A 14,036-nucleotide genomic window follows, 5' to 3' on the forward strand; every position below is an offset into this window, starting at 1 on the left:
CCCTCCAAGTAACCAAAAATGCCACATATGCCCGCCCCCTGTAATGTGCTTCTGCTCCCAGCGTGCCCAAGCTACATGGATCTATTGGACAAGTACTGATCTATGGGGACACCTTCTGTGGGGGGCTCTGATGGGGACACCTGCTGTGGGGGGCTCTGATGGGGGACACCTTCTGTGGGGGGCTCTGATGGGGGACACCTGCTGTGGGGGGCTCTGATGGGGGACACCTGCTGTGGGGGGGGCTCTGATGGGGGACACCTGCTGTGGGGGGGCTCTGATGGGGGACACCTGCTGGGGGGCTCTGGTGGGGGACACCTGCTGGGGGGGCTCTGATGGGGGACACCTGCTGGGGGTCTCTGATGGGGGACACCTGCTGGGGGGGGACTCTAATGGGGGACACTAATGAAGACTTCTTAGGGGAGCATCTCTGTGTTTGAGTCGTAGCCATAGAAACATTTGTAAAGGGGAGGAGTTAGTAAGATGACCACGGCCATGTGGGGGCGCCAGAAATATTTCTGCACCCAGGCGTCTGTGACCCTAGGATCGGCCCTGCTCAGCAGTCATGCATTAAGGATGAGATTGTAAGCCTTTTTTTCGTCTTGCTGTTTGTATGTGCATCTTGTATTAAGAACAGCCAACTGTTGCATTCAAATAGAAAGCACTACAAGTATTTTACCAGCAATTGTGGAGCAGTCATTTCTGTTGATGTATTACCATGGCTCATGATACAAAATACACAAGTAAGCGTTAAGGAGAAGGATCAGCCATATGTGATCTAAATATAGTAGATGTTTATATGCCCAGGACACACCTGGCGTCTAATTCCGCGCAGTGTAAAAGCAGTATTTCATTTTAAAGTCTAAAATCTAAGCTGAAATACATACATTTGAACAGCTTTACCTTATAATTTTAAAAATCTGTTCAGGCAGTCTTGTAATTCACAAACTCCTTCCACGCTGCCTAGCCAGAATGATGACACCGCCATTTCCTATCGCAGTTCTGCAGCTTCCTGTGTCACTGGCTTGCTCACTGGACTATGAATGATCCTCATCTACCCTAGTTTCATCTTTCAGGTCCTCCTTGTGCTTCCCTCTTCCAGTTCCCAGTGCCTGAAGTCATGCTAGATCAGCCTTCCTCAACCTTTTCAGCACAGAGGAAACCTTGGAATAACTTTCCGGTCTCGGGGGACCACTGCTAAGAGTTACTATATCTACTAAAATAATTAGTTCCCCATTGACTTCAATGGTATGCAATACCGCATGTGGCCAGAGGTAGGGGGCGCCGGAGAGCATGGGAAATGCCCGAAAAGGCCCAAGGACAGTTCGGCTGACCTCGGGAAACCTTTTAAAGACTCTGTTCCCGAGCCTTTCCTAGGTTTGCCGAGGTCAGCTGAGCTATCCTCGGGCCTTTCCGTGCATTTCTGAACGGTGCCTATAGGCCGCGATCGGCGCCGTTCGGCTCCGGTGCCCCCCACCTCAGGCCAAACGTGGTACTGCACACCGCTTTGGCCTAAATCCTCGTATTGCAAAACGCTCGTTAACCGCGTTACTCGCAATCCGAGGTTCCACTGTTTCTACAACTCATGGTACGTACAACTCATGATACATTAGTGTGATGGCCAGTGGGAAGAATGCTTCTTACACTTGAGGACATTGGGAAGAATTACCCCCTTAGAGGTAGATAAAAAATATCAATGGTATCAGTGGGAACTTATCTGACAGGCAGAAATTGCTAATTGCTCAAGCAAACCCTCGCAACCTTTGGAGGAACACTAGGGTTCATGGAACCCTGGCTGAGAAATCCTGTGCTTCATTGATTTCGAGATTGACATGACACTGTACTGACCCCAGTGGCACCTCATTAGCTCATAATGTGGTACATCGCACACAAAGGATTGGCAGAAGATAACCTAAAGACAGATTTCTGATAAAAGATGAGACTGGTGTGCTTATTCAATAATGTGCCATAAAGTAATATACTCAAAGAATGAAAATGATGAGTATCCAAACATACAAATAAATAAATCAATAAATGTGAATAAAAGTCCAACTAAAGCCCAATGGTAGGATTTAGTTCATATAAAGCTGAAAATCTCATAGGGATAACTTGATAGAAGAAAAAACAGATAACACATCTATCTAAACATCGACTGTTAAATTTATGAATTGGCCGCTCACCTCCAACAATGTCCCAAGGGTCAAACAAGGCTCATAAGATAAGGAATCTCGCTGATAGATCTGTAAAGGCATTCAGGTTCCAGGTGAAGATGAAGAACTAAGTCCAAAACTTGGCCTCAAAACATCTTGGGTAATTCCATATATAGAGAAATGGCTCGCTCCAAGGATTGGCACTTCTTGTATAAATGGCGCTCAAAAGAAAACAAAGAACAGCCATAGTGCAATATTGTCAAATGAAAAGAAAATGTATTTCGTAAAAGAAACATCAAGTAAGGGTAAAAACAGCAGTAAAAAGCAATGGGAGTAGTGACACACACGCCTCCTCACCGTACTTCCGTAAAACACCACCAGAACTGACATCACAAGGCTCCACCCGACGTGTTGCGTCACTGGTCACGTGACTTCCTCAGGGGATTTAGTACACTACTAAGTGGTTGCAGCTAATTCACGGTCACTATACATGCACTATATATTTTGTTTTCACTATTTTTACTGGAGGCTGATGGTTTATATTTGCTTAAAAATTAGAACATAGTAGCGCGCAAGTTTTTCCCTTATAACTGATAAATATACTGACCTTATTTATTAATTTTGTTTTTACTGTTCTGCTTCCATTTCCAAACTGATACCATGAGTGCGCGTTTTCTGCTAATACGCAACCAAGTAACGCTATCTCTGTCTTGTCTTCTAGTGGCTTTTCATGGTGTCCCAGTAAAAATCAAGAAAGAACCGCACAGTCCCTGCTCTGAACTGAACACCGCCTGCAGCCAGGAACAGCCTTTCAAGTTCAGCTATGGCGAAAAGTGCCTGTACAATGTCAGGTAGGTACAGCCTATGCCGTGGCACCTTGGTAGATGGTGGTGGGTTTTCACAAAGGCAAAATCAGTAATTGTACATCAGTAAATCTTACTGGTCTGAGATCCTATTGAAGGGCTTAACATTTTTTTTTTTTAACATTAGATTGAAGCTCATTTTGTGAAGGGGAATCGGGTGTTTTTTTTTAAATCGAAGCAGTACTTACCGTTTTAGAGATAGATCTTCTCCGCCGCTTCCGGGTATGGTCTTCGGGACTGGGCGTTCCTATTTGATTGACAGGCTTCTGACGGTCGCATACATCGCGTCACGAGTAGCCGAAAGAAGCCGAACGTCAGTGCGGCTCTATACGGCACCTGCGCACCGAAGTTCGGCTACTTTCGGAAAATCGTGACGCGATGTATGCGACCGTCGGAAGCCTGTGAATCAAATAGGAACGCCCAGTCCCGCAGCCCATACCCGGAAGCGGCGGAGAAGATCGCTCTCTAAAACGGTAAGTACTGCTTCGATTTAAAAAAACCCACCCAATTCCCCTTGACAAAACGAGCCTCAATCTAATGTTAAAAATTAACTTTTTGGGTGAACCTCCACTTTAATGTTTTCACTGATGGTCCAAATGTTTTACTGAGGTTCCATATAACTGTTATCAGGGCCTTGTAGCTTTATATAGTTCAATTGACTGTCTGGAGTTGCAAACTACCATGAAATGGCATTCATAATTATGTATTATTATTTTTATCATTGGTGAGTTTTATGCACTTGACTTCCTGTATGTTGGATACAAGAAAAAAAATATATCTGCCCACACTCACGCTCTCTGTCTATTGTCAACATCTATCAGCTGCCCTGAATGTGAACTGTGAGGTTAGTGTCAGCCATGATTTAGCTGGCTCCACTGATCCACAGACTTCATAGTGGTAATTGTTCCTCCAGCAGCTTTCTCTTATAACAGATCACGTATTATACTTATTTATGACTTGCTGATGACCACAACCAATTAGTCACTCTTATGAAGGTTCTATGGTTATGATCCTGACCTGGTCCTGCCTATCACACAAATAAAAGAACAAAAAGCTAATTCTTTGCTCACCTTTTTTTTATCTTCTACATTTTCATATTCTCCACCATGTTAAAGGAGAAGTATGGTCAAAGCTCTGTTGTCCATACTTCTTCTGTGGGTCACAAGAGGGCACTTAGTTCTGCACTCCTGTGACCCAGATTTAGGGGAAAGCGGGCTAAAGTTCACATCATAGAGCCAGTTCAGGCTCTGCAGCAGGGGCGGATTGACAACTCATGGGGCCCCCGGGCAATAGAAGATTATGGGGCCCCTGGGCTTACAGATGGCCACCACGCCAGGAGGTAATGCAGAGGCGGGGCAGCTAAAATCTCGGGATTTTCACAATCAAAAGTATGTCGGTTTCGGACATATCAGGGACAGATGTAAAAAAAACATAGATTTTTAAATACTGTCCCTGGTTTTACTGATCCTGGCAACCCTGATGGGGCGCCCTAGTGGCATGGGGCCCTCGGGCAGTGCCCGAGTGACTCAATGGTCAGTCCGCCCCTGCTCTGCAGGGATCCTGACACCAATGTTGGGATCTGCCAAGGTGCCTGACCGGAAGCTGGCTCCGCCTCTCTGTGGTCCATTTAGAACCTGAGCCAGTCGTTCCCGCCCCCCTCCCTCCACAGCTTGGCGCTCCAGTGAGCACTGAAGAGGTAGAGCACAGAGAGCTGATTGACACACTGACTAATGGGGCTGCAGCATGCTCTTTTTGCCGACTCGCTTTCCTGCATTCTCTTGCTAATGTGCTCTCTTGTTGACGCACTTTCTTGCGCACTGTTGCTAGTGCACTCTCTTGCGCTCTTTCAAGTGTGCGCTCTCTTGCTGGTGCATGCTCTTCTGCTGACTCGCTCTCTTGAGCTCTTCTGCTGACTTGCTCTCTTGAGCTCTTCTGCCGACTCGTTCTCTTGAACTCTTTTGCTGACTTGCTCTCTTGAGCTCTTTTACCGATTCGCTGTCTTGCACTCTTTTGCTCACTCGCTCTTTTGCTGATGTGCTCTTACGCTCTCTTGCTGACCCACTTTCTTACTTGCTGATGCCCTCTTGCGCTCTTTTTGCTTGCTGCTCTTACACTCTCTTGCTGACCCACTTTCTTACTTGCTGATGCCCTCTTGCGCTCTTTTTGCTTGCTGCTCTTACGCTCTCTTGCTGACCCACTTTCTTACTTGCTGATGCCCTCTTGCGCTCTTTTTGCTTGCTGGCACGTTCTCTTGAACTATTTTGCTCTTTCTTACTCTCTTGTGCTCTTTCTCGCTATCTTTCACGCTTTGCTCTTTCTCCCTCTGACGCGCGCTTTTGCTCTCTCTTGCGCTCCTTCTCTGTCTCACTTTTTTGTTTCCTATGTCACTCTGGGATTTATTTACCGAAACTGGAGCGTGCAAAATCTGGTGCAGCTCTGCATAGAAACCAATCAGCTTCCAGTTTTTTTTTTGTCAAAGCCTAATTGAACAAGCTGAAGTTAGAAGCCGATTGGCTACCATGCACAGCTACAGCAGATTTTGCACTCTTCAGTTTTAGTAAATCCAGCCCTCTGTCTCTGCTGCCTTTGTGCTGACTTTCTATCTCTTTCTCACTCACGCCATTCTCCATATCTCTCCCATATGCACCCTTTGTCTTGCATACCTCCCAACATTTTGAGATGGGAACGAAGCAAAAATATGTAGGCATAGGACACACCCCCTGCCACGACCCCTTAAAATGAGAATTATACAATAAAATGATCAGTTAAACGCGAAAGTGTGTCTGTTTTTTCTTGTTTTTTTACCACTACTATTTCTTTATATTGGCTTTTGAAATGTACAAATGCAGCAATTTAGAATTTGGATGAAAGGTTTAGCACTGGGGAACACTTTTTTGAAAGATAAATATATACAACTATGTAGAGTAGACCAAAATGAGACACAACTGAGGAGGAATGAGGGACAGAGGGACATTTTTTTCCAAATCGGGGACAGTCCCTCCAAATCAGGGACAGTAGTTGGGAGCTATGCATACACAACAGATAGACCTTTAGAAGAAGGAATCACTCCGAAACATGTCGTCTTATTGGACCCCCTGAACCAGCCTCAGTAGGCGGTTTCTTTCTGGGTTGGACCCTCCCGGTTGTGGATATGTACATACTTTTTTGCTTCTTTAGTCTCTTCTTTATGACAATTTTCATGTCATGTTTGTACTACAATTTGTATTTATGCTGTATGGACCCCTGTCCGTTTTTATAAAAAACTATATTACTGAGGGACAGTCCCTCGAAATCAGGGACAGTTGGGTGCCCTGGTCTTGTGCCTGCTTCCTGTTTTCTCTCTTGCATCCTATTTTTCTCTCACCAGCTTGCTCTTTCTCCCTCAGTTTACCTGCAAAAAAAAAAAAACTTGAACTCCTCTCATAGATCATTCATTCTTCCAGTACTTCTGTGACCTTGTTAGCTGTTTAAGACTGCCGTTACTTAAATAGTTTGTGTGTATTGCTGAATTCAGTAATGTTTTCTATGCAAGCTCAGCATATGAATCCACAGTTGCCATCTAAAGAGATTAAGACACCTTTGTAATTTACTAGCCTTAAAGTTGCCAGTTTTATAATTTATTGGGCTCTTTGAGGGCCTCTTGACTTTTCGTTCCTTTAGATGAAAAATAATGCTTTTCAGCAGAGTGTTTTCAAAAAGCTTTTTAACCTTTGCTTTCTTGACTGTAATGCATTTTTGCATACCATGGTTGAGACAGGCTTTTAAAGTGATTTACACTGTGTTGGGTGTCTGCTTGACAACGCATTGTAGGTAAGACACACAGGAGACTCGGTGACGTTTATTATTTCTGTGTAGTTTTGTTTTTTGCAGCCTGGGGCCTTCTTGCCATGAACTTCATCCCCTATGCTCTATTAGTAAAATTTTGGTGGATACTGGTGGCTTGAATCACCTGTCACCCGATTTTTCTCTCAAATGGTTTCCCTGTAGTTTGTGTCTTTGACCCATCCTTGGTTTCCTTAAAGCTGAACTTCAGACAATCCCCCCCGTGCAATGGGGCTGTGCCCGCACTGTGCAGGTTAACTGCTTGTTTTATTCTAGGGGAGAGGACAGTGGAGATCTACCGTATATACTCGAGTATAAGTCGACCCGAATATAAGCCGAGGCACCTAATCTTACCACAAAAAACTAGGAAAATGTATTGACTCGAGTTTAAGCTCAGGTGTCAATCTGCATGCCTCAGGCCTCGTACACACGACCGAGTTTCTCGGCAAAAACCAGCAATAAGCTTGCTGGGTTTTTTTTTTTGCCGAGGAAACCGGTCGTGTGTACACTTTTCGACGAGGAAACCGTCGAGGATCTCGTCGAGCCAAAAAGAGAGCATGTCTTCTTTTTCCTCGACAGGAATGGAGAAAATTGGCTCGCCGAGATCCTCGACAGCCTAACAAGGAACTCGACGAGCAAAACGATGTGTTTTGCCCGTCGAGTTCCTCGGTCGAGGCTTCACTGTGCCTCACTGTGCCCATGTGCATGCCTCACTGTGCCCATGCCTCACTGTGCCCACGCCTCACTGTGCCCATGCCTCACTGTGTCCATCACTAGACTGACGTTTAACATGGGAGTCTACGGAAGGGGTGCCCGGCTTTGAAAAATTGGTGCTCCCCAGCCGTAGGTCCCCCAGACAAACTTTGCACACTGGTAGAGGTGAAATGGAGCTACATGTGTGCCAAGTTCCGAGTCCAGGGCTGTAACTGGCCTTGACCGGATCCCCAAAATCACCAGAGAAATTACCATTTAACATGGCAGTCTAATAAAGGGGTGCCCTGCTTTGAAAAATCAGTGCTCCTTGGCCGTAGGTCCCCCAGACAACAAACTTTGCACACTTTCAGAGGAACATGTGTGCCAAGTTTTGGGTCCAGGAGACCTACGGCCGGCTAGTACCGGGTCCTCAAAATCCGGGAGATCAGGCACAAATAGGTGACTCGAGTATAAGCCGAGGGGGGCATTTTCAGCACAAAAAAATGTGCAGAAAAACTTGGCTTATACTTGAGTATATACGGTACTTACCTGATTCACCAATCATCCTTGCACAAGACCAGTCCAGCACCCCCCCCCCCCTCATGCTCCAGCAGTCTTAAAAATGGATTGTTCCTGCCGTTACCACTCTCCATAGACAGGAACAGTCCACTGCTGGACCGTGGGGGCGCGCAGTCTTCTGTTGGATCGTCGGATCAGATGAGTATAAACCTTGTGCTCACCCCTAGAAAAAAATGAGCAGTTGACCCATGCAGTCGGGCTGTGAAAACAAAAATGTGTCCACAGTTGGTCGTCTTTAAACTTCAAAAAATTTAAGTATATGTTAAGGCAACATTTTTTCTTTTAGATAGAGCTGGGAAATGTTAAAACCCCTGTTTTTGTTTGCCTTTTATGTCCCACAAATTTGTTTGCTTTTTGTGTCCCACTGGGAAGGTTTCTCTTCATTGACTGGAGTCACAACAGAAATAGAGAAACATGTGGGGTTCCAATTTTAGACCATTGTCACCAGAAAATGTGCCCCCATTGGAAGATTTCCCCTTTCCTCTTGCTCATTAAAACTCAAAAATGTTGGATTTCCTTCCACATTCCGTTTCCGTTGTCACCAGGACCAATCGAGAGGGTGAACCTTCCTAGTGGGGAGGTCAGAGGCTCCTCTTCACATAGTGTTTGCCTATCACATCCATGTCCCCTCTATATTTTAGAAGCCCTTCATCACCACAGATCCCCCCCCTCACAGAATTAGAGTTCGCCCAATCACATTACACTCCACCTATACATGAGAGCCCACAACCACATCAGAGACGCCTCATCGCCACAGTATCCTCTCTTCCATCTTTGATCCAGGGAAGCTGGGCCTCATGGTCTTGGCACACTGGGAGAACTCAAAATGGCACTCTGCTTGAAAAACACTGCACTAGAATGTTATTGCAATTTCAAAAGTAATTTTCAACACCTTTTTAAAAGTGCAACTCTCAATAAAATAATACCTGCTGACCATGCCATAAAGGTCCTTGTTCAGACACTGTTATAGGGTGACAACTCTCTGTCTCCTGTATGTGCTCCTGTGCTGTCACCTTGTCACCCAGTGTTCCGATGGAGACTTCAAGGGGCCAATTTCAACACAAATTATGTTCACCTGGTCCATCGTTGTCACCATCAGGAAACCTGCCCTGATAAACACCATGCAGCCTTTGCTGGAGTGTATGTAGAAAGGTCTCAATGCCATCTAGTTAGGTTTTCTAACTACTGTGTTCCTTTAAAACTTCCATGCCTCATATTTTAATTGTTTGATGTGTTTCTGTTTTTTATTATTTTAGTGCCTATGATCAGAAACCACACGTTGGAATGAGGCCCTCTAACCCGCCAACTCCTTCCAGCACACCAGTGTCTCCATTACACCATGCGTCACCCAATACAGCTCAGAACCCTAAACCAGACCGTCTCTTCCCCCCGCACCTTCCTCCATCTCAGCCCCTCCCAGACTCCAACTACACCATGGATCACAGGTGAGATGCCTATCCTCCATCCTAATAGTCGCATAAAGACTGTCGGGTGTTAAATGATGTGGACCTTGGGGGGGCTACTAAAGAAGGAAGAGGAGTCTGGGTCCAAAGAAGGCACCATTGGCTATGATTGATGATTGGCAGCTTAAGCTAATTGAAGTATAGGTTGATCATACTCATTTACAAAAGGAACTTCCGAAATATCCGGCTACTCTGGCTGTCTTTTCACGTGTGCTTCTTTATCACGTTGTCCTACAGAAACATGGAAATTCGGTTGCTTTTGTTTGTGTTTTGCATTGCAAATACTTCTAATGCAGAGTGAAATATTACTAGCTTTTTAGCAAAGGGTTTTGAATCTCCTTGTTTGGAATTGCATCCTATGTCATTAGCGCTGCTAAAATAACAACTTTTGGGTATAGATTTGCTGCTAAGCTTTCTTTCCACAGATACATATATTTGTTTTAGTCATAGACATTTCGTGGATAATGCTGCAGCTCCTCTACATTGCTTGCATTATTTCTCCTGAAAATATAGCCATTCTGGGCCAGATTCTCTAACATTCTGCGGCGGCGTAGCGTAAGCCATTTACACTACGCCACCGCAACTTACTGGAGCAAGTGCCGTATTCCTCAAGCACTTGCTCTGTAGTTTGCGGAGGCGTAGTGTAAAAGGCCCGGCGTATCCCCGCGTATTTCAAAGGGGGCGGCTTATATATAAATTAAGAGCGCCCCCGTTTCGATCGAACTGCGCATGCTCCAGTTTTCGGCGGAAAACGTCAATGATGCTGACGTGTGCGTCATTGACGTAAAGTCGTATTCAAGAACGACTTAGGAAAACGACGTACCCGACGGGAAAAGACGACGCGGACCCGACGCCATACTTAACATGGCATACGTGGGACTGGCGTAAGGTTACCCCTCATATAGCAGGGGTAACCTTACACTTACGCAAACGACGTAAGCGACGATTACGCAACGCAAATTCGTTCGGGAATCGGCGTATCAGGCTCATTTGCATAAACAAATGAGACCTGAACGTAAACGCCACCTAGTGGTCGACGTAGTATTGCATTTAGGATCCGACGGTGTAAGTGATTTACACTAGTCGGATCCTAGCCTAAATCCGGCGTATCTTGTTTTGTGAATACAAAACAATGATACGCCGGCGGGAATTTCCAATTACGCCGGTGTATCAGTAGATACACCGGCGTAACTTGTTTGAGAATATGGCCCTCTGTAAGGGCTCATTCACACGGGCAGCCAGGGGGAGAGTGAAAGGAGGCAGTTAAGGCCATGGTTTTAGTGCCCCCCAACCCCTCACTTAACCTAGGGCATGCAGCTGCTTGGGGCTGTACATATCTCAAGACCACTATGCATTGCAAAATTAAAAGGCACCCATTCACATGAGCGGTGTCAATCACTACAGATTTCCTTTCAGAGGGGTGGCAAGGGCTGATGCATGTATGAAGGAACCTTTAGAGTTTGTATAACTTGGGCTCCATTCACACTTGCGCTAAACATCTTTGGGCTTAATTGGGTGTGTTTTTGGAGCATTTGTAAAGGCATTTTTGAACGCTTTGCATGCATTGTAGGCTTTTTGGTGGATTTTTCAGATGCTCCCATTGAAGTCTATTGAGGCCAAAATATGCGACTTTGTCCTAAAAGAAGCTTGTGTAAATTTTTTTGAGCTATGAGCTGCAGGCTTCAAGTGACACTACACTCTAATGTGAATGGAATAGAATGGAAATCCTATTCTTCAGCAATGATGTGCTTCTGGTGAAGCTTAAACCCGTGCCTCAAATTGTTTGGGTGTATACAGGGCATTACACTCTCTTCTCAGGGACTCAGGTATTCTGGCGGTGACATCTGAGTTCCTGGGTCTCTGTACGTGCTGTGACCATTGTGGGGCCCCCACCATCCCTGCTGGTTGTTTTATTTCATCATTAGATTGTAGAGAAAATAACAGAGCTGGTCGGGGATGCTCAAAACTCCCAGGTGGACAGGAGCAGTGTTGGGAATTAGAGCAGGGGGATCTTATACCTCGTCTCCACTATGCGGAGCGGTTCAAGTGGGTACTGTTAGGGAAAGGTTAGAATGGTCCGGCCTATTCAGGTGAGCGTTTCCACTGCATACTTATCCTATTATCTGGACTGAACGGCGACGTGGTGTTTGTTTTGCGCTTTCCTTTGACGTGAGCATTGCCGTTTTTCTGTCCGCCAATCAGTGGAATGTATCGTGTGACGCCAGTAGCTCCGCCCTAACCGTACCATACCATTTTCTATGGCCTCACATCTGAAGCAGGACCCTGAATGGTGCTGTATGGTTCGGTTGTATGGGCCGCTTTCATAATGGAAACACTCAAAATAGCGTACCTTACCGAACCAACCCGCTCAGTGGAAACGAGGCATTACTGTCCAAGACGTACAAGAATCCAAGGATTGACCCATAGGCGGTTAGGGATCTAGAAAGCTATGGCAGCTACGTCTAACCACTGGAGGTCTTGAGATATAAAAAGTGCCAAGGGTCAACCTACCAAACGCCATCTAGAGCTGAAATAAAACTTTTGGCTAAACTGACTATTTAATAATGTAAGCAGACTAAAATGTGGAAAAATGATGTCGTGAAAATCTTGTTTTGGATAGTCCAAAATGGAATTGTTAAGTAATAATAATTAAAATTTTCCAAAGTAGCTTTTTTTTTTCTCTAACTTTAAAAATGTTTGTTTATTTATTCTTATTTTTTATGACCAATCAGGTTTCGCAGACAGCTCTCCGAACCATGCAATTCTTTTCCACCGCTCCCTGCACTGCCGCAAGATGGCAGACCCGTTTACCAACGGCAGATGTCGGAGCCAAGTATCCAGTTCCCTCCTCAAGGATTTAAACAAGAATACCACGACCCGGTGTATGAACATGGCGCTATGGTGGGGAGCGCCCCAAGCCAGACCTTCCCTCCGCCTCTCATGATTAAGCAGGAGCCAAGAGATTTTGCTTATGACTCAGGTACGTACTACCTGCTGAAATGATTCATCTGTAAAGTCTTTGTTAGACGTGTTTTATATCTTCTGTTCCAATGACTACTTTTGATATGTTGTGCTTTATTGACTAGTGTTTTGTAGAAGCTCTTAGCTGTAGGATGGTTTTATCTAGTTTGGTGGCTGTTAAAACTCCAGATCACTTTGTTGTTATCCGATACAATGGAAAATACTGTGTGGTCACATGATGTATAGTACTCAATTTGCTGTTTTTGAGTAGATCAGCGCATCTCGTTAATCGATGTCTAGTCCACTATGGTGCCTAATACCCTAGTATGTAATAGCATTTGGTGCCCAATTTCTTGGTTCTCAGTTGTCTTGGTTAACACACCAACTCGATCCCCTAGTATCTGGTAATGACTTGCTGTGATGGTTGGTGTACTGTGTACTTAGTTCCCTGGTGTCTAGTTTGCAGTTATCTAGTGGCATGTAGTGCTCCATAATATTCCTGGACTCACCCCCTATTCTCTTGATATACTTTTCTTTGATAATCGTTAGTGTGTTGGGAGGTATTGGATCTGAAACCGGAATAAAAAGGCTTTTAGGTATGTGACTGCCCTCTATCAGCTGGGGTATCCTTGTGACTCTTCGTAGTGGTCTTAGAGGTATAGGGAGAATGAGAGTGCCACAGAAATTGTGCAAGTCCAGTATAGTTTTGAACATCAAGAAGAAGCCAACAGGTTTCGGGGCTCAACCCTCACCCTTAATCGTCAACTTTTTCAGCATTTAAAATGTCTTGGACAAGATGAAGCTTCCTTCTCCACTCTCAAGCCTCTCAAGCTAAATCTTCCTGTTGTCCTCTAAATTTCGGGTGCTGGAGGTAAACTGAGCCATCAACGCACCAAGCATACGCGGGAAAAATAAAGCGTTACAGCACACCAATAAAGGGGAGGTCTGAACCCTTAAAATGTGTTGGCTTTCTTTTAATTTATTATCAAAGCATATCTTCAGACTCTTTGACCATTAGTGTGGCACTCTTGCTGCTTCTGGGTTTTGATCTCAAGACCACACCCTCTCTGGGAGTGTTGTGGTGTACATGAGCAGCCAATTTATAAAACACAACTTGCATCTTTGAACTGCCCCCTTTTAAAATCTAGACAAAACATATTTTTGGGGAAGATCCTTCATCTAGTAAGAAAAGAAATGGCTGCACATCCAGGAATTCCAATTGCCTTTTATTGTTCAAAGTGATAACGCCAAAGACACCAACATGAGGTCATGTAGACGTGTTTCACACAAACATCTTGTGCTTAATCATGATTAAGAGAGATGTTCTAAGCCTTCTCTGTTCTCTCGCATGACGTTTATAAATTAATGATTCTCTGAGAGCCGTCTTACAGGTCCAACTTGTGTCGGTCTCACTTTAAAAAAGGTTGCACTACTTTGGTCCGACTTGGGCACCAATTCAGCCCATTGATTTGAATGTAAGTCACATCCAAGTCAGATCATCGTCTTAA

At 44.9% G+C, this 14,036-nt stretch overlaps 1 protein-coding gene across 3 annotated transcripts in view; it reads left to right on the top strand.

The window, feature by feature from the left end:
* ETV1 (ETS variant transcription factor 1) overlaps window positions 1-14,036 on the top strand; it is a 101,257-nt gene that overhangs the window by 56,018 nt on the left and 31,203 nt on the right. For all 3 annotated transcript variants that reach the window (XM_040352258.1, XM_040352260.1, XM_040352259.1), the window contains 3 exons: window positions 2,869-2,998; window positions 9,361-9,549; window positions 12,300-12,547. In XM_040352258.1, coding sequence (XP_040208192.1) covers window positions 2,869-2,998; window positions 9,361-9,549; window positions 12,300-12,547 — 567 coding nt within the window. The remainder of the gene's footprint in view (window positions 1-2,868; window positions 2,999-9,360; window positions 9,550-12,299; window positions 12,548-14,036) is intronic.

The sequence above is a fragment of the Rana temporaria genome, chromosome 5 (assembly GCF_905171775.1).
Source record: "Rana temporaria chromosome 5, aRanTem1.1, whole genome shotgun sequence".
Classification (NCBI taxonomy): domain Eukaryota; kingdom Metazoa; phylum Chordata; class Amphibia; order Anura; family Ranidae; genus Rana; species Rana temporaria.